Below are 23,962 nucleotides of genomic sequence, written 5' to 3'. Positions count from 1 at the left end.
CGATCCTTAGGATGGAACAATCTTGAAGTAGACAACTGTCCATATTTTAAGCACAAGAAAACATAGGATGTACAGGGTTCACTTTGAGGAGGGTGCAAGTCAATGTCCATATCCCGCCCTTCACATAGACAGTATTCATAAAGAAAGACATTAAGGCACTACAGCTGAACGTTTACCCCTATATCCAGCTTTACCTCATTAGTATAAACAGTTCAAACAATAACTTGCAGCCCGTCGACAGCCATGTTGCCAGGAAACAGCAAGACAAACAAGCCCAACAGTACACGTAAGAATAGCCCCCTGTAACAACTCAATTTACAACAGTCATATCCCTTAACATATGTAACATGAACAATTTTTTTTTTTTTTTTTAACTACTGAGCAGGGCAGCGATCCGCCTACACCCCGACTCAGTTAGGACATACTAGCCTAGTGACTGACCCAGTCACCAAACATGTCCGGCGCCCGCCGCACACGCTGTGGTCTGGAACGGGGTATGGACCTGAAGGAAGGGTGCTGTTCTGGTCCTTCAGCCCCATCCATGTAAGGCTGAACAGGGCTGGCTGGCAACCCACTACCATCTCCTTGAGCGGGTGGCGGAGAGCCAGCTCTCAGGGAAGCACCAGTATCTGGTTGATCTGCCCCAGCTGGGGTCTCCCACAAGTCGAAGGGGCCGAAATCAATGTCAGAATCGCTTTCGTCGAGCGCTGGAGGAGGCACCTCGGTGGGTGCTGCCTGGTCGGAGTCTTGGAAGACCCAGCTGTTGTCCAGCGGCGTTCTTGAGTGATAAGGCTTGAGTCTGTCGTGATGAACCACTTTAGCCTTTGCTCGGGGCCCCTTTTTAATGCAGTAGACTAAATCATCCAACAGGCCCACTACGAAGTAGGGGCCCTCATAGGAAGGCAGAAACTTGCGAACCTTGTGCCGCACTCTCTTGGTCCCTTTGATCAGATGCCACACTGCAGCGCCGACTGGATACTGAACTTGGCAGATATTCTTATCGTACTGTTTCTTAGCGCGCTCAACAGATTTCCCGAGAGCCTCCCGTGCCAGTTGGTGGGAAAGCTCCAGCCTTTCCCTGAGTTGCACCACATACTGTGGTGTAGTGCAGTTGGGGGTGTCGTCGGCCGGCAGACCCGCGACCAGGTCAATAGGCTCGGTTATCTCTCGGCCCAGAAGCATCATGTTTGGGGTCAATCCTGTGGAACTGTGCTTAGTTGCCCGATAAGCCATGACAGCATAGGGGATCATTATATCCCAGTCCCAGTGGCAGCGCTCCGCGGTGGTGGCTAAGGCCTTCTGCAGGGTAGCATTAAAACGCTCTACCTGGCCATCGGACTGTGGATGAAAGGGCGTGGTGCGTGTCTTTTTGATTCCGAACAGTTCACACATCCCCTGGAACACAGCCGACTCAAAGTTGGTGCCCTGGTCGCTATGCAGAGACTGTGGGGCTCCATATCTACATACCCACTCCGCAACAACCTTTCCTGCCACCGTGGGCGCTTGTGCATCGGGGACTGGATAAGCCTCCACCCACTTGCTGAAGTAGTCTTGTACCACCAATATGAATCGGTTATGCCTTTCTGTTTCGTTCAACGGTCCCATCAGATCGACTGCAATCCTCTCCATGGGGGCGCCAACACGTACCGTGCCCATCGCTGCCTGTGGGGTTTTTGGGGGCCGCGCCCTTTCAGCACAACTGGTGCAAGTGCGGCACCACAGGGTCACATCATCTTTCATGTTGTACCAGTAGTACCTATTCTTCAAGCGTGCCAGGGTCCTTTCTGCCCCAAAGTGGCCACCCACTGGGCCATCGTGCATCTGCTGCATTACGGAGTGACGATAGGCGTGAGGCAGAAGGATTTGGGGGAAAAACACATTACTTTCTGTACAGTGGAATTTCCTCACCAGCACTCCATCTTTTAGGTACAGTCTCTTCCACTGCGCCCAGTAGGCTTTGGTTGCGGGGCTGCATGCTGCTACATCGGCCCAGACGGGCCGACCTTCCCCTTTTTCCTTCCATTCCCAAACTGGGCCTATATCCACATCGTTCTTCTGGCTAGCCAAGAGCTGTTCTGGGGTCCAGCCACTGAACAAGCTAGTGTGATGGGACTCATCCACCCGGTGGATATTTGGGCAGGTGTCGTGGCTACTACTGGAACAACAGTCCACTGCTGCTACGGGTGCACACTCTGGTTCTGCTACCCGGCTTTTCCCATCGGTACCATCAGGCCCCACTACCCCCACTGGGGGCTGCCCTGGGGGGGTCATGCTGGTACCACAGTCCTCTAAGTTACACTGCACACCTTTATGCTCGAACCGGTCGCTGTTGATGGTGGGCTCTGGGAGTGTGCACGGGCATGAAGCGCGGCAGGGTCTCCTGGAAAGTGCATCCGCATTCTGGTGGTTTTTCCCAGGTCGGTGCAGCACCTGGAAGTTATACTCTGCCAGCTTCTCCAACCAGCGGGCCAGCTGGCCCTCGGGCTCCCTCAGCCTGGTCAGCCAGCGGAGGCTGCTATGGTCAGTCCGGACAGTGAACGGCCTACCCAGCAGGTACTGTCTGAAGTGGGAAGTGAACGCCACAACCGCCAGAAGCTCTCGCCTGGTCGTACAATAGTTTTGTTCGGTAGCCGACAGCCGCCTGCTCCCATAGGCCAAGACCCGCTCTTCGCCCCCTTGCACTTGGGAGAGAATCGCTCCAATCCCACAATTGCTGGCATCAGTGTCGAGGAAGAAGTCACCCTGGTCCAGTGGGTAACCCAGGACAGGGGCTGCCGTAAGCCGTCTTTTTAATTCCTTGAATGCTCCCTGGCAGTCGGCAGTCCAGTTAAAACGGGCATACTTCTTAGTAAGTTCGTGGAGGGGTTTAGCCACTGTGGCAAAGTCCTCCACGAACCGGCGGTAGTATGAGGCTAAGCCAACAAACTGACGCACTTCTGTGACGGTCCGCGGTGCAGGCCAGTCCGTCACCTGCTGGACTTTCTGGGGGTCCGTGGAAATACCTCCAGCAGAGATGATATGGCCCAGATAGGCCACCTGCTCCCGAAACAGGCAGCATTTAGATGGCTTCAGTTTTAGGTTGGCTCCACGCAATCTGATGAACACTTGCTCGAGCCGCTCCAGCATCTGGGTGCTATCCTGGCCCAGGACAATGATGTCATCTAGGTACACTAGGCATGTCTCCCACTGCAGCCCAGCCAGGACTCTGTCCATAAGCCTTTGGAATGTGGCCGGTGCGTTGCACAGTCCAAACGGCATCACATTCCACTCGAACAATCCCTTACGGGTACAAAATGCAGCTGCTTTTCGGGCTCTGGGGGTCATCTCTACCTGCCAGTACCCTGAAGTCAGGTCTAGTGTACTGAAGTACTTGGCAGTAGAAAGCGTGTCAAGGGTGTCCTGGATGCGTGGCAGGGGATAAGCGTCTTTAAGGGTTCGCTCATTTAGTGGTCTATAGTCCACGCATAGTCTGGGACTCTGGTCCTTCTTCTTCACCATCACAATTGGAGCAGCCCAGCCGCTATTGCTAGGTTGAGCTAGCCCAGCCTCCAAGCTCTGCTGTACTTGCTGGTCGGCCGCTATTTGTTTGTCCCCTGCCATCCTGCGCGGCGGGTGCTTAACTGGTGGCCCTGGCGTGGTCAGGATGTCATGCTGGACAACACCAGTGCGACCAAGGTCATTCGGGCCAGTGGAGAAGACATCACTGTAGGACCTCAGCAGGCCTGCCAGATCGTAGCGGGCAACGTGAGTCAAACCGGGGCTGCTCTCGGCGTAAAGGGCCTGCAAATGGCTTGGTACAGAAGCAGGGGGAGTACCATTAAGTTCGAGGGCTGCCAGGACCCTTGGTGGGCGACCCCCCGACCCCTCCAGGACCTGCACGGGCTGAAGAACCCCTGCCACGGCACCACGCTTTAAGGTGACAGCTGCGGCCCCAGGGTTAAAGACTCTGATTGGGATGCTAGAGGGTTTACTAGGTTGCACAACTGCGTGAGCTACCAGTACTTGGTGCTTCTCCACAAAGCCCTTTGTAGGGCTTAGCATCATGTCTCTATGGGCGGCACAGTGGGAGCTGGAAAACCCGGGGACCACATACTCGCAGCCTGGTTCCAAAACCGTAGTGCGTGCCACCCTAACAACAAGCACCTGGGGTCGAGGGCCCACGCCAGAACATGGTATCTTTTCATTAAACAGGGTTATCTCTTGGCGGCCGTAGTCTAAGCAAGCGCACGATTGTTGCAGGAAAGGGTGCCCCAGAATAACTTCAGTGCCTTCAGCCATGTCGGCCAAAAGAAAGTCTACATTTTCAACACCGCTCCCCACCTGTACAGGCAGGATGACCTCGCCCAGAACGGCCAATCCCTCTGGACCAATGCCTTGTAGAGTCTGAGCAATGGATGCCTGCACCTGAGGTCTTGACTCTGCGGGGATGGTGTTAAAATAGTGGAGGGGCAGCACATTCCGCCGTGCACCAGAATCCAGCAAGGCCCGTATTTCCCGTCCCTGTATTGCTATCTGGACACACATCACATCTTGGCCTCCGTTGTGGAACACTGTGCCTGGGTCAGGGGCTGGGCCTCTAGCAGCTTTTACAGGCTTTTGGGCAGGTGAGCGAGGAGAGGGGCAGTTCCTCTGTAGATGTCCTATGCCGGAGCAGTTATGGCAAACAGCCTCCTTCCTGCTTGACCTGTTAGATGTGCTCCAGCTTTGGCGCCCACGCTGGATAGGTCTTTGGGCCCTCTCCGGTGGTTCATAACTTAGCATATGAACACTCTCCCGTAATGCAGCTGTTCGGGTCCCCTGTGCTGTAGAGACTCGTGGCCCTGGCTGCATAAGCTGTGTGACTGCCCTGGCGGCCCTTTTCGTTGTCTCGAACCTGTGGGCGATTTCATAGGCTCTTGCCAGGGTGCGTGGTTGTTCTTCCAACAATTTCTGGACCATTTCAGCATCTGCCAAAGCATTAGTGAAGATCTCTACAGCAATGCAGTCCTGCTCCAGCTCGGAGCGGTTGGCATACACAATGGAAACCTTCTCGTATATATCATCTCTGAGGGTGTGCAGGGCCTCACCTGGTTTCCGGATTCTCTGCCGTAGCTCAATGCCAATGGCTGCTGCATGCTCTGAACACGGCCCATAGGCAGCCTCCACCTCCTCCACAATCCTCTGGTAACTCCAGCGAGCAGATTTGGGGTTTTTGTGGATTATGGCTCCAGCTGCGCCCCTCAGGCTGAATCTCAGTTGGACAGCCATGGTGTTCTCCGTCCAGCAGTTGGCCTTTGCACAGGTCTCGAACTGATAGAGAAAGTCTTTCCATGACCCTGACCCATCGAAATGGTCTGGTTGTAATGTGGGAATTTTCTCCTTGCCCCTCGTCTGTCCATCAGCACTACAATCTGCAAAACCCCCGTCTTGCACTACACCAGGAAAACAGCCGCGTGGCCCTGGCATGGCTTGTTTTGAACTGTGACCCTGGTCATGCTTGCAAAGCCCACACCCCCCATCTGGTGCTGGTATTGCCATGCGAGTTGTTGGGGAAAAATAGCCCTGAGCTGGCATTTCATAGCTGTACTGCGCAGGTTGGGGTATACCCGGCATAATGTGTAGCTTCGCTGGCTCAGTAAATGGCGTTTTTCTAGGGACACTGCAGGTACAGTTCACGGCGGTGAATGGCTGGCTGCATGGCCGAGATGTAACAATCCGAGGTGGGTGATCATGCGAGCCATGCTGTCCCACTGTGAGCGGTGTAGATGCAGTGTTACCAGGGCCTCCGCAGTCTGAGCACTGCAACTGCTTAAACTCACTGCACACTGCATTCTGCTTCGCTATTGGTGTTAAGAAAGGGTTGGTGTGAGCTGAAGGTGGCGGGGTGAGATGCCATGCAGCCTCAAACTCCGTCGTATAGACTGCTGCTATGCTCGCCGCTGGCGTTAACTCTATGTCCGTGATGAAGGGGTTGCTGCTGTGGATTCTATTGTTTACATAAGTGGCACGGTCCACATTAGCTGTGCCACTCTCTGGGGTTTCTGGCAAAAATGGGTTGCTGCTCTTACTGAAGTACATTCCCATGCCATCCCCTTCAGCATCTCTCGGAGCCGCCATTTTCTCTGTCGTCCGAGGGAAAAGAGAAAAAGAAAGTTCGCTCCCTCTCTCTCGGCGCTTTGCGGAGTTTTATCCCGGAAAAGAGCCCCCAGTGTTACCGCGCCAGATCCGCGGCCCCGAACCGTAGTAAGGAAACCTCTGGCAGTTACTTGACTCGCACCCGGCAACAGCTTACTATACAGGTCAACTCCGCTAGCAAGAAGATCGAGGGAGGCGTAGGAAACTGCTTTACCGAACCTTTATTTCTCCTCCAAGGCACGAACACCGCGTACAGTGGGCTGAAACAGTTTACTCACAGCGGGCATCGCCGATACAACTTTGGCTGCCGAGGGAGTTATTATATTCCTTTTATTTACTTTCTCTTCGTCTCTTCTGTAGTTAACCGTTACTTTTCTTTTCCTTCTCCGCTCACCCTCACACACCCGACAGGCAGTTCCGCTACACACACCCGCATACATTTCCCATCAGGCTTCACCCTTAAAGGACCATGCCTGTAACACCACATAAAAAACAAGTATTATGTTGTATTGCTTGTGATACCTGGGGCCTGTTCTTCGTACCGCGCTAAGTGAGTTAGCTGGATGAGATTGTTGACGATTTCGCGTGATCCTGGATCAGTCGGTTCCCCGAAGCCCATCCGGGACTTGCTGTCATAGCAACAGAGCCGTAAGCGTAAACCTGCTGGGGAGCAGGTTTACTTTATGTAAACAGGATTAGATCGCGGCCACGCAGGTATGTCCGCGTCATTCATACGAAAGCAACAGCGATATTCCACCACTGTTTCACCATAAATAAATAACATCAATGTAACTAAAGATAATGCAGCACTTGATCCTTTTATTGATTTCACACAGATACATACAGGTCATTCCCTAAAAAAGGGAAATGTACTATTAACATTCTATTACATGTATGTGATTATTACAGATGTAATTCATATTTCAGAGTAGTAATTGTAAATTACTTCGTGTAATCAAGATGAGAGACCACGGCTATAAAAGCGAAGGTGGATTTGGGAAGTCTGTCGCAGCCATGTCCTGTCCGTTTACGCGAGCAACCCATTGCGGAAGGTGCAAGATTGATAAGGAGAGTCCTCAGAATTCAACGTATATTGCGGGACAGACAGGATCCTTTAGCTCAGCGCGACAGTGTGCTCATATCGATTTTCCCGTGAGGGTATTATTCACTTAACCAACTTGTTGACGAGGGGGTGCAGGACCACCACCTGTCTTTTTTTTTGCTCTGCCCTTTTCTTGGTTGCTGTTATGAACAAACAAACAGAGTATTCCAGGGTCTCTTTCCAAGAGACTAAAAGCAATATAAGTGATAAATATTACCATTCTGTAGAATATTCTTATATTTCACTTTTACTTGTTCCCATGTTCTAGTGGGTCCTGTTGTGGCTCTAATGTGAAAGGGGATATAATATAACATATTATAATATAATATAATGTAATATAATATTGGATAATATGGTGTGATATGATAAATCTACCCTACCGCCTACTGGTGTTGGCCAGAGGGGCCGATGGCGCAATATGGCAGCCTGGCTTCTGTCAGTCTGCCCCAGGGCAGCTGTGGCTACAACCGTAGCTGCCTCCACCAGTGTGTGAATGTGAGAGTGACTGAATAGTGGCATTGTAAAGCGCTTTGGGTGCCTTGAAAAGCGCTATATAAATCCACTCCATTATTATTGTTATTATTGAATTACTTACGAGTTTGATTTGTCAGCAACTTCCTGCCAGCCCTCTCTCCTTGCTTTTGCAGCCTTTGCAGTGTTCCCTTGCGTTTTAATTAAACTCTGAAACTCCTGAAATCCCTCACTCAAGAGTTCTTGCTCTGCTGCCGAAAAATACCGAGCGCGCTCCTTCGACATTTTCGCCGACCAATCAAAGGGTTGCCGATCAATGTTTCTACTATCGATGCGTAGCCCCTGTTGGGCCACCCAGTGATGTCACATTACTTCATCCAGCTATACTAATCGTCAACAACAGGTGTGTTCGGGGAACCGGAATAGCGAGCTCAGAGTTAGCGCGATGATTTGGTCTTGGATGTTTCATTTAATCTTGGATGTAGTAAGCGACGTACGAAGCACAGGGCCCTGGATGGCTTTATCTCGCTAAGAATCAAAACAAATCCTGTTTTTGTTCTCGCTTTTCCAACTTTAGCACTGGAATGCACTAACTCTGGAGTGACATCACTTCCGAGTTCCAACATCCGACACTAGTCCGACATAAAAGCGATGTGGAATAACTTTCCCCATCTTTGCAAACACACGCCAGTGCAGTCACACCAAGCTCAAACACAGGTGGGAAAGAAGTAATAGTTGACATCCTCCAAACTTGGGGATCAGCAGTACCAAGTATACCAAGACTAAACTACACAGGGAATTAAGGAAGAAAGAAAAATACCTATAACCGTGACTCAAAATTACTTTACTTAAAGGTTAAGGTTTACTCTTAACCTTTCAAAAACACTAGGTTGGCAGCATACTTGCAACACAAAGTCCACTAATTTGCTTTCTTTTTTCCTCGATGACCACCCAGGTTTGTAGCCACAAAGCACCAGGAACAAACAATGAGGTGGAATTTGTAGAAGTATTTTTCTGTCAAATTGTATTTATTATATCACTGAAGTCCTCTGAAGGTTTTGACAACTGAAGTTTAGAATTAAAAAATGTAATTAGACTCAGAGCCATTTAAAACAGTGTAATAGCCACAGTACACATTATATGTTAAGGAAAAGACTAAAACACTACAGACAGAAGGCCAGGGAGCCAATTATCTGCTATGAACAAGCACTTGGCAGCCATGACAGCAGACTCAGGGGAGGGTGGCCATCTGGTGTGACCGGTTGGGGAGAGGGGAAAATGAAAGGAGAGAAAAGTGTGAAGTGTTCACATTTTAAGGATCAAAAGGCACAGAAGTCTAAGAATAAAATAAACTCACATTGCTAACCAAGTAGATACCTCGTCCTCTTGAAGATGCTACTGGTTTAATTATCCACGGGCCCTTGTCCTTGGCAAAGCAATCTGAGGAAAAGAAAGAAAAGAAGAAGAGGAAAGCAGGAAACGCAGAGAACTGCAGTCATTCAAAATGACTGTAAACATGTCATAAATATAGCCCTGCTAAGACGAACAGGATTATGTGTGGGTGGTATCTTACTGCAGAATTCCTGGTACTCGGCGGGAAGCACAAAGGTCTGAGGAACAATGTGGAAGTTTTTGAAGCCATGAGTCTGTTGCATTCGCTGGATGTTTTTATAGAGACGGTCTTTGCGTGTCAGTTCGTGCGATCTGGACGTGTGGAAGAACAAATATAGGAACACATAACGGCTACAGAACACCCTGGGCCTGACGGTATGATTCACTTCATGCTTCATAAAGACATCGGTCCCAAATAAATCGCACGTTGCAAGCGAAAGCCAACAAACACATTGCCTCATACGGCGATATTTATAACAGAGGAAACAGTGGAAACACACTCTATATTTGAAACCTCTATTATACCTGGGAAAGTGGTTGACCTTCTGGAAGTCTTGAAGGCTGCGTAGTACGTAAGGCTTGAGGTGAGACCCTGTCCACATGAGGTTGAAGTCATTGCTGTTTGGGTGAACCTGAAAAATAGCAAGACTGAACTGAGCAGACAAGCCAGATGAAATGATTTTGATTTAGCGCACAAAAAGTAAAATACACCAGCAAAGGGATCATTAAAAGGGTAAGCTCTCAAGAGTTTCCAGCCACCAACAGAAGCATCGTATTCTGACGTCCATCACGTTTGATTGCTCGGCTGAATCTAAGAAACAGACTCCAGCATCACCACCATTACCCCATCACTAACCCCACGAACTACTGTACGACTTACGCTTTTGACACGATCTCAAAAGGGAAGGCCAGTTCACAGATTTCCATCACTGTCATGTTATTTTATCTCTTTATTTGTGTATTTTTCCAACAATTTGTTAGGAGGCGGGATTCACATGGCCATTCTGTCCGCGTCCCGTGGAGAGCCAGATGTTCGCAATAAAGGCTTATTAAAGTTTGGCTCTGTCCGGGCTGCGGTAGACACTCGTCTGCCTTTTGATGATGGGTTAGCAGCAGTCGAGAAGCATTGAAATGAAATAAAAAGGGAATTAATTGTAGCTGCTTGGAGAGAGCAATAACGGGGATTGTGTGCCCTCGTGAAACCAGATTAATGCTTTTTGAGGTCATTTTGTTTTTTTCCATGGGTGCATTCCCGGGCTTTGTCACCAGCAGTCAAATGAAGATTAACAGACCTACAGTAAAGCGTATCCTACAATTGCATGTGCCGCAAAAAAAAAAAGAAAGAAAAAAAGAAAAACAATGTATTTTTACAAGATTATCTGTTAAAGTTGTACGATTTAAGTGAGAACATTACCTCATGGAATCCGTGATTGGTGAGTATTTCTCGTACCAGGCGGCTCTCTGTGCGCACAATCTTGAAGGCCATATTATATCGTTCTGTGCAAAAAGCACAACAAGATATTCTTAGCATTGAACTTTTATAGGCTCCAAAATGTCATTTTTATTACTCTGCACTGTACCTCCAACAGAAGATATGCTTCCATCTTTTGAAACAACAGCTTCAGGGAAAAACAGGAGAATCGGGATGGTCTTGCTAAGGCTGCCCCATGAGATGCAGGGATGGTCTCTAGTGGGTGACAAATTATACAGACACTTAATAAAAATAACAGGAGCAAAGTTTCAGAGATGCACTTTGGGGTGAATTTCAGTGCCCAAAATCTTCCAGGATGACATGAACTGACCTATATGGGCATCTTACCTAAGGCTGCGGGAATGCCTCGTGACGTGGTGTTTATTTCAGTCAAGCAGATAGAGGCAGAACCACACAGAGCTTTGTGAGGTGCTGGGCAATAACAAACCCATGTACAGTACTCCAAATACCCTTGTAAAAGTCGAGAATGTCTAACAGTACCAGACACAGCCTGCTTATCAGGGGGTCAAAATAAGATAAGGTGACATGATGATGGAGTAGAAGTCAATCAGGTATGACCAGCCTTGACAAGTGGGAGAGGTGGGGCATGCAAGCAACTGCTGCCCTTAGCTCAAGTATCCAGGTATGTGAGACAATATCGCAGATTATCGCACTGACACGGCTGGGTTGCTCACTGTTAAGAGGAGTCTTTTGATAGTATTTAAGCTTGTTGTTTATCATGAGCATAAGCCATCACCGAGACTACCCAGACACCTGCATACACACAAGATGTTAAGATCTTATACAGAAGAATGTGTTAACATCACCACCATCATCTCTGAATATGATCGTGCAATATTAGTACTTTTAAAGCATTGTTGATATTTGTAACAGTAAAATTCAAAGAGGAACTGACATTTCTTTCTATTACATTTTGGTTCCAGTCCCACGTCTACTGCATTATTGTACTTTATCTAAACTTGTTATAGGTTGTCTTTAATGTTTTGGCACATGGGCTAAATGAAGTATATCTTATCTTATTTTAAATAGAACGGCTTATTGGACAGACATCTATCAGCATGTGCAGGGTGCATTTTGTAAAACATTTATTCTCATGATTATGATTTTTCTGTTTTTATTAAATTCAACAAAACGTTGAAATAAAGGCCTGTGCTGTAGACTTGTGTTTCTGCCATGGTAGGTTTCCAATGGATGGTTTCGCCTTTATGTGTGCTGTGCATCTTTTGTGACAGCCTGTAATGTTATACCATGTAGCCATCCCATGTGGCATGAAGGTCCGCATACACTGTAATTAAGGCAAAGAGTGCAACCTTACTTACCAGAAGTGAAACTGTGCATACTCCTGTTATTTTGTCCATTTTAAATTGAACTTAAGAAAAACTGGTACACAATTTCTTTGCATTTTGCTCACTATAATACAAGCAAGCATTAAAAGGCACCAAACTCAAGGCGTGAACCAGTGTTGTTTCCAAAGAGCTATTAGCTGAACTGTTTGTGTAGCGAGATGCGCAGTGTGTCCTTAAAAGGGAAACTGGACAAGTTAAAGAAGAAAAAGATGTGGCAGGTCTAAAAAAACTATCTACAGCAGATGAAATGTTCATTAAGGAATAGGACAAGTACAAATCTGACACACGACCTGAGAGATGCATCTGGCTCTTCAGTTGATCTGCTACTCTAAACCAAGCCCTCATTAGCAATGGTTTAAGTGGAAGGGTGGCTGTCAAAAAGCCAGTCTTAAGGAAGAGAAACAGGGAGAAAGGACAGAAAAATGCCAAAATTCAAAAGAACTGCACAGCAACAGGCCTTACGGAGTGGTGAATCCAGAATTTGTCTTTAGCCATCTGTAAAACACACTGAAGGCTCTGTCAGGGTTTGGGGCTACATTTCAGCCAGTGATGTTGTGGATTATTTATATAATTATAAACAAAGAAAAGTGGTTTCACATTTTCTTCTACAATGCAACACTATCTGAAAAGCATCTCATTGCAAACAGTTTCATTTTTAAGCATGACAATGATTCCGCATACAATGCCAAGGCAGTACAAGTATACCTGGATTAAAAAACCCACAGTCTCACCAGAGCCTGGACCTCAACATTATTGAAGCAGTGTGGGATCATCTTGACAGAGAACAGAACAGAAGGCATCCAAAGAAGAGCTTTGAAAGTCCTTCAAGATGCCCGGAACTTGCCCAAGAGAGTTCAGGCTGTGCTGAAGAATAAAGGCGGTCAAACAAAATATGACTTTCAAGCTCTTTAGAATTGTAAAAACTTTGTTTTTGCTTTATATACTATATTACCTTGTGTGTTTGCTGTTTCAGTAAACCGCGGCACCTATTTCTCATTTTCGCACCAAAACAGTACTGTCCTTTTATCACAGTCATGGTGACTTTCCTTTTGTGTTTTTGAGGAAGGTCAACACTTCTTTCATGGTGTCAAGACTTTTTGTGTGCAAGTAAAAAATTGCAGACAGCAGTTGTTTAAAAAAAAACTACTGCAATATTACTCTTGCAATGGAACTGAGATGTGTTTATGGGGTAGATATTTTTGAACAACCATGTTGTAGCATCTCAATGTATAATTACTGCCATGTCAATAAATGCAGCGTTGGTAGCCTGAAGGTTAAATGCTAACTCTAAGCAATCCAAACTAATTTAGGAGATGGAGCCTAAAAGCAGATACAGAGGAACCCAGAAAGGTATGACTAAGCACGGCTTAAAAGGGAATTATTAGACCGAGACAAGAAAGCAAAGACCAGCTGGTGCATCCACAGCAGAGGGATATATACTCATTTGTCTAAATGACAGTCATCAATTATACAGAATGAAAGACACCTGAAGGTGTCATTTTGTTTGCATGTATCTTGACATAAATGATTAAACAGAGCTCAGGACATCTTCTGTAATCCCTCACCGATTACATTTCACCTTAAATTGATTTGGTAACTTGCAATGAGAGAGAAAATGAACAATGCTTTTAGTTCACCATAATGTCATATTACAAGATGTATTATTTGGAAATCTTATGCAGTATGCCAAGAGGATCAGTAGGCTAAGAAGTTAACTGACTTGCCAAGTCCCACAGGGATTGCAGGGACTGTGAGCAATATCCTACTCTTCTCCAGTGTGTCTGCAAACAAGCAACAGTAGCTCCTCTTGAAGGACAAAATACTCAAAACAAAGGCACCAATAGCATTGATTGAGAGAGTTGTTGCTTTTTTCTTTAAATGAGAAAAGAGATTTGAGGCAGCTTGTTTTATTTGTGATATAAAGCAGATAATCCCAGGTGCTTCTATAACCTCTGACCTTGACTCTGTTTAGATCACAGGCTGTCCTTTATTCTGCAGCAGACATATTAATATGAACTGCTAACTTGTACTTACTCTTGCTCGTCTTCTGAGGAGGATTCAGAGTCCTCTTTATCACGGATCACGGCTGGCATTTTCACTGCAAAGGGGGGTACGATCTGCCCGGAGAAATCTTCGTGGGACCAAGTACCGGTATCTAGTGTTTACCCTGGCATCTGCAACATCCAAGGGAAAACACAACAGTCACTTCTAAGATGATCTCATAAAAACGCCGATGTATTAATAACACTCTGCTCCACGACAGCTTAACACGAAGACTGCAACACTAACAGCGTCCTACAGTGATTTACAGTTAGCATGCTCTCACCTGAGAACCGCTGCTGCTTTCTAAGTCTGCCTGCTGTGGCAGTGAAATCATCTTAACACGTTATAGACAGTCTATGGTTAAGACAAAACCAAACTGCTAAATAAAGCGTTACTTTTATGCCTGCACGCGTTGTCAACTACGCAAAGTCTGCTTAATTTGACACCACTGAGGTTTTTATAATGAAGTACAAATACATACGGCAACAGAAAGAAGGTACTTTCGCCTGCTCGCTTATTTCCCAAGGGATCGCCACAGCAAATAGATCCGCGTATTTTGACTATTACGCGCGGATGCCCTTCCTTTGGGCTGGGACCAGCACTTGAGAGTACATTAGCTTATAACACTCTGAGGGTGGGTTTGTTTCCTCCCGGAAACGAACCGGGAACCTTTCACATGCAAGGCAAATGAGTTAACCACTATACCCGGACCACAAAAACTTGCCTTGAATTTCTGTGGAGGCTGCTAACAGTAAGCTAGTTGGTATCGCCAAGTCCAGCAATCGCCGTTAATCTTCCTGTAACTACAACAAGTGGATAGCAACAGAGAAAGGCGCATGCGCGCGACAATATTGATCCACGTGACGAAACTTTGAACTGCCCGTACATTTAAAATAAATAGGCAAAAACATTTCAATAGAAATATTACAAAGAGCGATTTCCTTCATATGTTCTTTATATTTTGATATTGTTGTGTTGCTTCAGTTGCTGCACAGTGAGCTGGTGTGCCTTAATGTTTAATAACATTTATAATATTTTATAACTTTTTTAAAGCATTTTCCAAAATACTGGGACCCCTCAAATCTACATCTATTTTTATATAAAAGAAATGCATGGCTTTCAAAGAGTATTGAATTAAGATTGTGAGAGAATGTATATATACTTCCAGTGGATAAATGCTTGTTAAAATCGTATTTTAGACCGTGTTTAGTCGTAGATTAGTTGAGTCAAAATTCGAACGTCTTTTGCATTATTTCATAGGTCTTTCTATAGATGCAGTTTTTCATGTTCACAATTACCTAATAATATAATTAATTGGGATTTAGATTCGGAATAAGTGCTCGGAAACGTTACAAAGGTGGCTGCCAAGTGGCAAGCCTTGCTCGTAGAGGCACGTCACCTGCATAATTCTCTTGCTCTACAGCTACTCTTTGTTTGGACGCAGTCTAGCACTGTCCACACGCGACAGGATTGCTATATTTAGATTGGTTAGAGGGGAAAATAGGCGGAACCCTAACGCCTGAAATCACCAATCACAATCATGGTACGATTAACAGGAGCCATTTTAAGCGCTCTTATTGGTTAACCCCACGAGCCAAGATTGAAAGACTCGCCACTCGGTTGGCTTAAGTCCCACTTTTTCTAGCGCCAGTATACTCCTGTTTTGTCGGGAATATGATAGTTTGACAGGCGCAGTCAGGTAAATACATGACGTACTCGTGATGTTTTAAAGTATAATAGGCTAGCTAATTGTATAAACCTGCTTAATCCAGGGTTAGCTTGTTATGTCATATGAGTTACTGATGTATTGCCAGCTAATGTCTTATGTTAGACATGAAATAGAAATACATCTATTCTTCCGTCCAATGCTAATGTTATATAACCGGGGTTTGTACTGACCTGTAGTTCGGAGTGGTGTGTCCTGCAGTGAACCGGCAGTTTTCCTCTCTGATAGGTGCTTCTTCCACACAGAAGAGATGAGTCGCTTTCTGAACGTCCTGCGGAGCTGGCTGGTGATGGTGTCCGTCATCGCGATGGGAAACACCGTGCAGAGTTTCAGAGATCACAGTTTTCTGTCCGAAAAGCTCTACACAGGCATGCCAGAGTTTGGTGAGAAAACTGGATTTTGTTTTCTGACAGAAGTGGAATGTGCAACCTGACAACCTTAAAAGTAACGTGATTATTAGTTTGTGACTCTAGTATTAGTATAAATTAGGCAAACACCACACGCTTCGAATACCAAGCAACACTTTATGTTAAAATGCACGTGATGATCATCAACTAATTACCTATTAGCCTGCATATCACTGGCGTGCAGAGTCTATGTAGAGCACGTATAAATGTTTTATTAATCATAATCAGAATATACAAGGCCATTTCTCCCTAATAGGAGCCAAACCAATAGTAGTAGTTATTAGCAAGACTTCACTTTAGATTGGAAAATATATACTTAGTTTGAAAGCATTCATTTATAATAATTATTAGCCCTTGTAGCCTTTGTGGTATTATGTTGCCTTTTATAAGCTGCTGTTAGCTGCTGTTATTCCCATTGATCTGGACTGCAACAATAATTCTAATCCTGTGCAATCACAATATTGAATTTCTTTTCTTACTTTGTATTAAAAACTTGAATAAACCATAGTAATTTAGGGCATTAAAATCTTGTTTTTTTTTATAATCTTCACCATAGTAAGTAGTATTGCAGAAAACTTCTGTACTGCGGCACATTTCCAGAAAAATGCACTTACAGGTGGCATAACAAACCAGACACCGCTCTACGTTCACTGGACGCTTTATTAGGTATACCTGTTCAACTGCTATCTCACCACCTAAACATGTGGCAACAACTCAGTACAATATGTGGACCCTTGAAGCAGCAAAAGACTGCAGCAGATGCTACCACTGCCAGCTAAGAACAGGAAACTGAGGTAACAAGGGATCAGCTAAAATGGACAACTGAAGACCAGAAAAATGTTTGGTGGTCTCATTTTCTACTTTGACATTCAAATGATAGGGTCAGAATTTGTTGTAAAACAACATCAAAGTATAAATCCATCCAAAATCCAAATTTTCAGGCTTGTGGCGATGGTGTAATGATGTGGGGTATTTTGGGGGGGACACTCTGAGCCCCTTAGCACTAACTGAGTGCTAAATTCCACGACCTGACTGAGTATTGTTGTGGCCATGATTACATAAGTGTACCCATCTACTGGATATGTTCAGATCATCTCAAACTGGTCTCAAACATGTCAGTGAGTTCACTGAGCTCAAATGGCCTCTGTAGTCACCAGAAGTCAATCCAATAAAACACGTTTGGGATGCTGTGAAAGAATTACGGCAGTTCTGAAAACGTAACAAGGTCCAACCTGGTACAAGCATGGTGTAACTAATAAAGTGTCTGGTTAGTGTATAGGATCTTAGAATTAGATAATAAATCAATGTCCTCAGCTAAACCTGCTCAAAAGGTTTAAAAAAAAGAAAGAAAGAAATGCTCCAAGAAACCCTCCTGCATTGTTCTCAACTAATAATGGATGCTCTCTATCATAATATATTGTATCTGTATTTATTTAATTTCTCAGTAAATGGTCTCCAAGCTCGAACCTTTGGTATTTGGACGCTGCTGTCATCGATCATTCGCTGTGCCTGTGCCATTGATATCCAGAACAGAACGTAAGCCATCGTGTTGTTTCCTGCACCATAAAAACTCATTTCTGGTGGAAGTCTATGGGTTATTCACTGTGTAACCCTGGCTCTTGCAGGCTGTATCACATCACCTTATGGACGTTTGTCCTGGCATTGGGCCACTTCCTATCTGAGGCTTTTATCTATAAAACTGCACCGCTGACTATCGGAGTCATGGCCCCTCTCATTGTGGCTAGTGAGTAATGAATAATAGTGATAATAACCTCTGTTGGACTCCCCATCAGGACGTCTTAAGTTAAATCACAACACACTGGAATACACAGTTAAAAGTACATCACTGTGTTTTTGCAGGTTTTTCCATCATAGGAATGCTCATTGGATTCCAGTGTTTTCCAGAAACACAGGAGGAAGTTGGAGCGCGACAGAAAAAGCATAACTGAGTCCCAGCAATCTGGAGTTTCCTGTTGTTGAACTGAATCCACCTCCACCAGCCTTCTGTGAACTGGTCCTCGTGTGCTGCTTCTTGCCTTGAAGAACAGGATATACTGATGTAAATTCACTTTCTACTGTGACATTATTTACATTTACACAGATCAGCCATGACATTAAAACCCCTCACAGGTCAAATAAATAACATTATCTTGTGAAACTGCAATATTCTGCTGGGAAACGTCGGGACCTGGGATTCCTGGTCCACGACTACAGTTGATGATGTGCTCAAACACAGGAAGACGCTAGTAGTCCCTAATCCAAATGAGCCTTTGTAGGATGTGCCCCAGCAAGGCTGATCTTTGGGGACAACTGCTGCTGTCATGCTCCCAATCAGCACATCCTCAAAGACCCTGCCTTCATGAGGAATCAGAGCTGTTTTAGCAGCACAAGAGGAACACAGCAGATTAGGCAGGTGGTTTTAATGTTGTGATCGATTGGTGTATATCTTACAATACAGTGGTCAATGTGTGCTGCTTTAGAATTTGTAATAATTTCATATTTAAAAGAGCAATATCTGGAGTTTTATGTTGTCTTAACAGCACAGATAGCGTATTCTTTCTCAGTCTCGGTTTTGCTATGGTGCCGCTGACTGACCGTAGAAACAGAACCACAGTACACATTTTCTCGTCACCATGATTGTTTTATTGCATCAGAGCATAGAAAGTACAGTTTTCTAGTCTTTCAATCAAAGCAAGCCCAGATGTACCAAAGATCTCGGAAGGCTACGCAGAAGAAAACCACGCACCTCATTAGAAAAATCATACAGCAGAGGTTGGTTTGATGTTTGTTGTGTGCTGTGAAAGATTTGTACATCCTGGAAATTTATGCACAAATAACTTTGTATAAAACTTAATTTTTAAAAATATCTTGATTTTTTATGCTTTTTATTGCTGTAATAATTGTGGCAATAGTATTTTGTAGTCTTGTAGTCCTTTGTTTGAAGTGTCCTTCAAGGTGTAATTGTGTTTTTGCACGGTTTGTGCTAAAGACTGAAATCCCAGTTTTGTTCTGTTCTCATATTTGGGTTAAAGAAAGCATAAATCTCCTGATTTAAACATGGCCACATTGTGGTGAAATACAAAAATACACAGACACATTTAGCTAGGGCTTATTTATCTATAAATATATAGATTTGTTCTTAATTTAGTTTCTGTTTTTGGTACAGTGTTCAAAATCCCATAGTTTGTATTGCAGTTTCATTTTTTCCTTATTGACTGGATCAACTACACATCATGCCAAAATAGCAAAAACTCTAAGGGTGTGGAAAATTCACAGCACTTTAAAGTGCCTAAGACTAAGATTAACTAGAACCTCTCACAGACACATAAAAATCCTAATTAAATATCAACATTTCGAGACAACTTCCTAAAAATACCTGAAGTAAAAATTTGTACAACTACTGGTTACACAGCATAAAATACACACAGGCAACAAAACGAAGGAAAACACTAAACCACTTGAGCCTTTGACCCTGGGCTCTAACAGGTGGAGGGCATTTGATTGGCACTGTTTAGGTCCACTCAGGATCGGTGCACAACTGTGCAAAGTGGTGCTCAGATCAGGCCACATCTGTTGGACACTTGGGACACTTAATGACTATAAAAAATAAGATGTGTTAAGCCTTTAAAGTCATCAGAATTTAACCACATTGACCATAAAGAGGAGATTTTGGCCATCTTATGTTTGCTTGCCACTACAATTATTCACACAAAATTAGGTAATATTTTCCACAAGAACTGAGCTGCATTACTCCGACTCTGGCATGTATTGGCCCAACACCCAAGACATATTTCTGATGGATTTCCCTTCGATTTGTCGCCTGTTTGTATAATTCTACAGTACCAAAAGTAAAAAGTACACATAAAAAGTGTGCAAAATGACAAGGGCAGTAGATCTGATTAGTCGCAATCTCCCATTGTGTTGTTCTTATTTTCCGCTGTGCTGACATCCTTTACGTTCCGGACATTCTCGCCTCTTGTGTCTTTTTAAAGAAGTCAATCACAGTAAAATGGGGCCAATATTGACCGCCCCCCCCCAAAGCGAACTCAGATACATTGCATCAGCAGTATTCACAAGTAATACTGTCATCCTGAACGGCAGACGACAGATACGAAAGCCTCAATTAGGCGAAAGGTGACTTGGCTGCCTGACAGGTAAACACGTCGTAGTCCTTAATCTGCATTGAATACACATATTCTAAACACAGAACACTAACATGAGACACCTTCATCAATGTAAAGAGAGAGTTCAATTACACACAATGTTGGTCATATATTAGAAAACTTTCAATATTGCCAGTCAAATGCATAAAACACTACATTAACACCGGTCAGAAGAAAACTAGGAAAGGCATTCAGTTAGATTGAAGGTTGGAGTCACTAAAGTGGCAGATACATTACACCTAACAAGACATGTAAAATGCCATCATCCCATGATGTAAAAACCTTGAAAGTGCATTCCCCCATGGTGGTTTGGGGTGTAATACCAATGTGGATTTCTGCATCACAGAGTCCAAACAGAACTCCGTAAAGCAACACTGTTCTCTGTGATTCAGCCTCCATGTTCTTACAGTTCACAGCTTTCAGCTCCTCAGTCGTTTGTGCATGATTGTGCGTCTCGATATGTCAGTTTTTGTTGTTGTTTTTTAATGTGTCTTATTTGTTTTTAATCTGTACACGGTGATATTCTGAGATCTTGGACAGAGAAATATCTGTCTTCCTCACAACCTCACCTCTTTCAAGATTTCAGGTGGAGAGATTCCTCTTTCCAGATCAGCAGTAATTGTCTGCAAAGGACAGACGTGATGCAGTAAAATGAGTGAAGTGGCAGCAGAGTTCAACATCAATATTATATCAGCAACAAACATCTCTTCACATTCAGTACACCTCATCACGTGTCTTTTCACAATGAACTTCAGATGAGTTGCAATCACTGGATAAACGTTTAATTCCACAATGACACCGAGTCTGTTTGTGCGATTTAAAGGGCTGATTGTGCAGTCGAGTACAATACGCTGCAGTTTAACTGGTAACACCTTCAAGTAAATGCAAACATGATTGTGTGCACAATCGTTAAAACCCTTTTTTCACCCTACCTTGGCAGGTGTGTGTTTTGGTGTTTGTGAGCTTGTGGGTTAATGTCAAGACTGCCGTTGCCAGGGGCTGCCGCACGACGTGGCCCCGTAGTCCTGCACCGATGACAGGGAGCCTGCAGGCTGGAATGATAGCTTTGGGGTCACACCTCTGAGGGGCCCTAAGGGGTCCCCCTCATCTTCCACCTTCTCATTCATAACACACCACCAGTGCATCCAGAGACACCTGCACACCCAGCTATACCACAACCTTTGATCAGGAAACTGCATGTATCGTTAGTTCTGCTTTGTTTATTATTTAGATACATCTCTTGTTCTTTTTTCTTTTCTTTTCTTTTTTAAATCTACTGCACTACTATCACTTTGACTTCCACTGGTGTGCAGGATTACTGGTGTTTAAGCTGCGTTTGTAGTGTTAAAACTGGAATATCAGAAGGACAAAAAGGCCAAAGAAAGAAAGCAAGAGGTCCCGAGCCTGACGTAAAGCAAGGCGACAGGTGAGCATGAACATCTCCGAAGTTACAAAAGTCACCACATATTTAGTTTTAATACTTGGTTTTAATATAAGTTTTTTTAGCTGAAAATATTTATTTGACAGCTCTCAACTGCACCCGTTGTAAGCATTAAACCAAAGCAACGCTTTTCAAAGCAAAGAATAAGCAAACGTGTTTTTAATGAGAGCGAGCCAGAGAGCTGTTAGACGAAGCATAGCTGAGAGAAAACGACATTTTTAGCAGCTTGCGGAGAAAGCTGCAACCAGGGCAGCGGGACGACCGCCTGCATTCGCTTTGCATCCAAGCCTGCCGCAGCAGACTGCAATGTAAGTGACTGCAGAGAAGCCACCAGCAGAAAACCACTCAGAGCGCATTCAATCCAGAGCCAGGGTGGGCTCTAACACACATCCCACCTCTAACTTCATGTAACACACACAGTCGTACTTACACTCACTGTCTGCACCTCAACCTGTTGGTTGGCCTTCTGCCGTCGGAGGTCGGATTTGATAAATCCTGCAATAATAATAATAATATTATGAAACACATTAAATTACTGATGATTAATTTTGTGCAAAATAAAGTTACATTTAAATAGAACAGCATACTGGTGTGGAAGTTTTAAAATTGCTACTCCCATGTTATCTTCTTGTATTTTATATAACATGTTTTCTTCAAAACTAATTTTCTGGGTCAGCATGCAGAATATCCTTTGGTGCTCAGAGATTATTGAATCAAAGATATCCCCCTTCCTGTGACAACTCAGAGAGGATGGAGGAAGGATATCGAAGGATATGCACAGTTAGACAGTAAGACCTTAACAAGCATGGTTGTGGTAAAAAGAAGGTACTCCTGCCATTAAGGTTTTACATGTCAGAACATAACAAAAAGGTCTTAAGGAAAAAAGACCTACTATTCAAATAAGTTCAGTGCATTTAGAGGCATTTCCAACAAGACAAAACCTCCCGCTGCAGACGCCTCTAAACATGTGGTTTCTGCTCTTAGCTCTGTATGATGTCAGTGACAGTGTATATCCTTACCTTTGTCACTTTAGGCATGCAGAGCACATAAACAGAAAAAAGCTGACTTAAAAGGAAGGGTCAGATTGTTTCAGACTCGGAGTAGGCCGCACCAAGGCTTACAATGAGGCATATGAGTTATTTTTAGCTGTGAATCATGCAAAGCTACTCTAGTAGAGATCAACGATAAAAATGTAGCGCTAAAAAATAGGTATTTTTGGTCCTCTTTAACTACAACTTTAATATAGTGTGAAAAGTCATTTAGCCACTAGGAGGCAGCATACGCCTATGAAAGAGACGAGTCTTTGCAAGTCCAAGTATTACACAAAATGGTTTCACATAAGTTGGTCTGAGTATCACACACAGACATGGGAAAGAAAACAGCCGATATCTACAGAGATGAGGTTAACATCTCACCTGTCACCACTGTTCCTATTAGCAGAAAGATGCACAAGAATATGTTGCCAGCTAAAGTTCCCCAGTAATCCATGATCTTTCCCTGAGCTATGGTGAAAATGATTCCAAAGATCTGAAATGAGAGTGAGAAGCTCTTTAAAGGCCCAAACAACATGACATGTTATGATATGTTATTTGTTTGTTCTCTGCAGTCATACGTGCTGAACGTTACCGACCTGAGCTGAACAGTTAAGCAGTCCGGACGAGGTCCCCTCCGATTCTGGGTAGGTGAGCTCTACTGCATACTCGAAACCCAGAGGCAGGTATCCTGTCATAAAGAAACTGGAGAAAGACAGAAAATATAGGTGAACTAAAATATAAAACCAAGTGTCTGATCTGTTCAGCGTAGAATTTTGTGACTCAACTATTTTTAACTGTCCAAAAACCAGCAGAAAAAATGCTCCACAAATGTAAAAGTAGGACAAGTATATTGAGGTTTAATACATCCTCTCTGGGTGAAAAGCAGACAAAGGAATTGCTATGGAAACCAGATATGGGCATAATCAGCTTACCATAAATAGCAATTATTGACAAAGCCTGTGGACTGTGGAACACTAAGTTTTGCTCAAAAAGCAGCATTCCTGCTACAAAGAAACTGAACAACACAGAGCTTCATCAGTTTCGAGCGGGACTCTAAACGTGACCAATATGATTCAACATTACCCCGAGGTTAAAACTAGTGTCAATGCTATGCCAACCCGCATGGGCCAATAAAGCTTCTGTTTAGCTAAGCAGTTTTCTAAACACTTCCAATAAATGGATTTCCAGCTCCACGGAAACCCTTTAGCTTCAGAAACAGCTGGCAGCCCCT

At 44.4% G+C, this 23,962-nt stretch overlaps 3 protein-coding genes across 12 annotated transcripts in view; 1 reads left to right on the top strand and 2 right to left on the bottom strand.

The window, feature by feature from the left end:
* The window catches only part of ttll5 (tubulin tyrosine ligase-like family, member 5), a 75,248-nt gene extending 60,468 nt beyond the window's left edge, over window positions 1-14,780 (bottom strand). For 6 of the 7 annotated variants that reach the window (XM_085441593.1, XM_085441597.1, XM_085441595.1 and 3 more), the window contains exons 1-7: window positions 14,685-14,780; window positions 13,952-14,091; window positions 10,660-10,766; window positions 10,494-10,576; window positions 9,605-9,711; window positions 9,261-9,391; window positions 9,045-9,127 (exon numbers count right to left, since the gene is read on the bottom strand). In XM_085441593.1, coding sequence (XP_085297719.1) covers window positions 9,045-9,127; window positions 9,261-9,391; window positions 9,605-9,711; window positions 10,494-10,576; window positions 10,660-10,766; window positions 13,952-14,010 — 570 coding nt within the window. In that variant the 5' untranslated portion in view covers window positions 14,011-14,091; window positions 14,685-14,780. The other variant, XM_085441594.1, reaches the window with a different exon arrangement.
* Window positions 14,781-15,560: 780 nt separating this feature from the next.
* erg28 (ergosterol biosynthesis 28 homolog) lies at window positions 15,561-18,959 on the top strand. Of its 2 annotated transcripts, none has more exons than XM_085441181.1 (5): window positions 15,561-15,659; window positions 15,932-16,069; window positions 17,539-17,629; window positions 17,719-17,837; window positions 17,954-18,959. In XM_085441181.1, exons 2-5 carry the CDS (start codon window positions 15,937-15,939, stop codon window positions 18,040-18,042), a joined length of 432 nt encoding a protein of 143 aa, XP_085297307.1. In that variant the 5' UTR covers window positions 15,561-15,659; window positions 15,932-15,936; the 3' UTR covers window positions 18,043-18,959. The 2 variants fall into 2 exon arrangements, with proteins under 2 accessions (XP_085297307.1, XP_085297306.1); XM_085441180.1 differs by having other exon boundaries at window positions 15,915-16,069.
* Window positions 18,678-23,962, bottom strand: part of flvcr2a (FLVCR choline and putative heme transporter 2a) — a 37,236-nt gene continuing 31,951 nt past the window's right edge. For 2 of the 3 annotated variants that reach the window (XM_085441173.1, XM_085441176.1), the window contains exons 7-10: window positions 23,328-23,433; window positions 23,113-23,224; window positions 22,128-22,192; window positions 20,812-21,308 (exon numbers count right to left, since the gene is read on the bottom strand). In XM_085441173.1, coding sequence (XP_085297299.1) covers window positions 21,234-21,308; window positions 22,128-22,192; window positions 23,113-23,224; window positions 23,328-23,433 — 358 coding nt within the window. In that variant the 3' untranslated portion in view covers window positions 20,812-21,233. Of the gene's footprint in view, window positions 21,309-22,127; window positions 22,193-23,112; window positions 23,225-23,327; window positions 23,434-23,962 lie in introns of all 3 variants that reach the window. The other variant, XM_085441175.1, reaches the window with a different exon arrangement.

The sequence above is a fragment of the Copadichromis virginalis genome, linkage group LG19, assembly GCF_057382275.1.
Source record: "Copadichromis virginalis isolate Kocher_CV1m ecotype Utaka linkage group LG19, C_Virginalis_male_GT1.1, whole genome shotgun sequence".
In the NCBI taxonomy this organism is placed as follows: Eukaryota; Metazoa; Chordata; class Actinopteri; order Cichliformes; family Cichlidae; genus Copadichromis; species Copadichromis virginalis.
This window is presented reverse-complemented; position numbering and strand designations above follow the sequence as displayed.

Excerpts from the sequence above, each read along its gene's own strand:
- erg28 (XM_085441181.1), top strand. The coding sequence starts at position 15,937 with ATGAGTCGCTTTCTGAACGTCCTGCGGAGCTGGCTGGTGATGGTGTCC. Across the intron at positions 16,070-17,538 it reads CACAGGCATGCCAGAGTTTG|TAAATGGTCTCCAAGCTCGA; the intron begins GTGAGAAAACTG and ends TTAATTTCTCAG. Across the intron at positions 17,838-17,953 it reads GGCCCCTCTCATTGTGGCTA|GTTTTTCCATCATAGGAATG; the intron begins GTGAGTAATGAA and ends GTGTTTTTGCAG.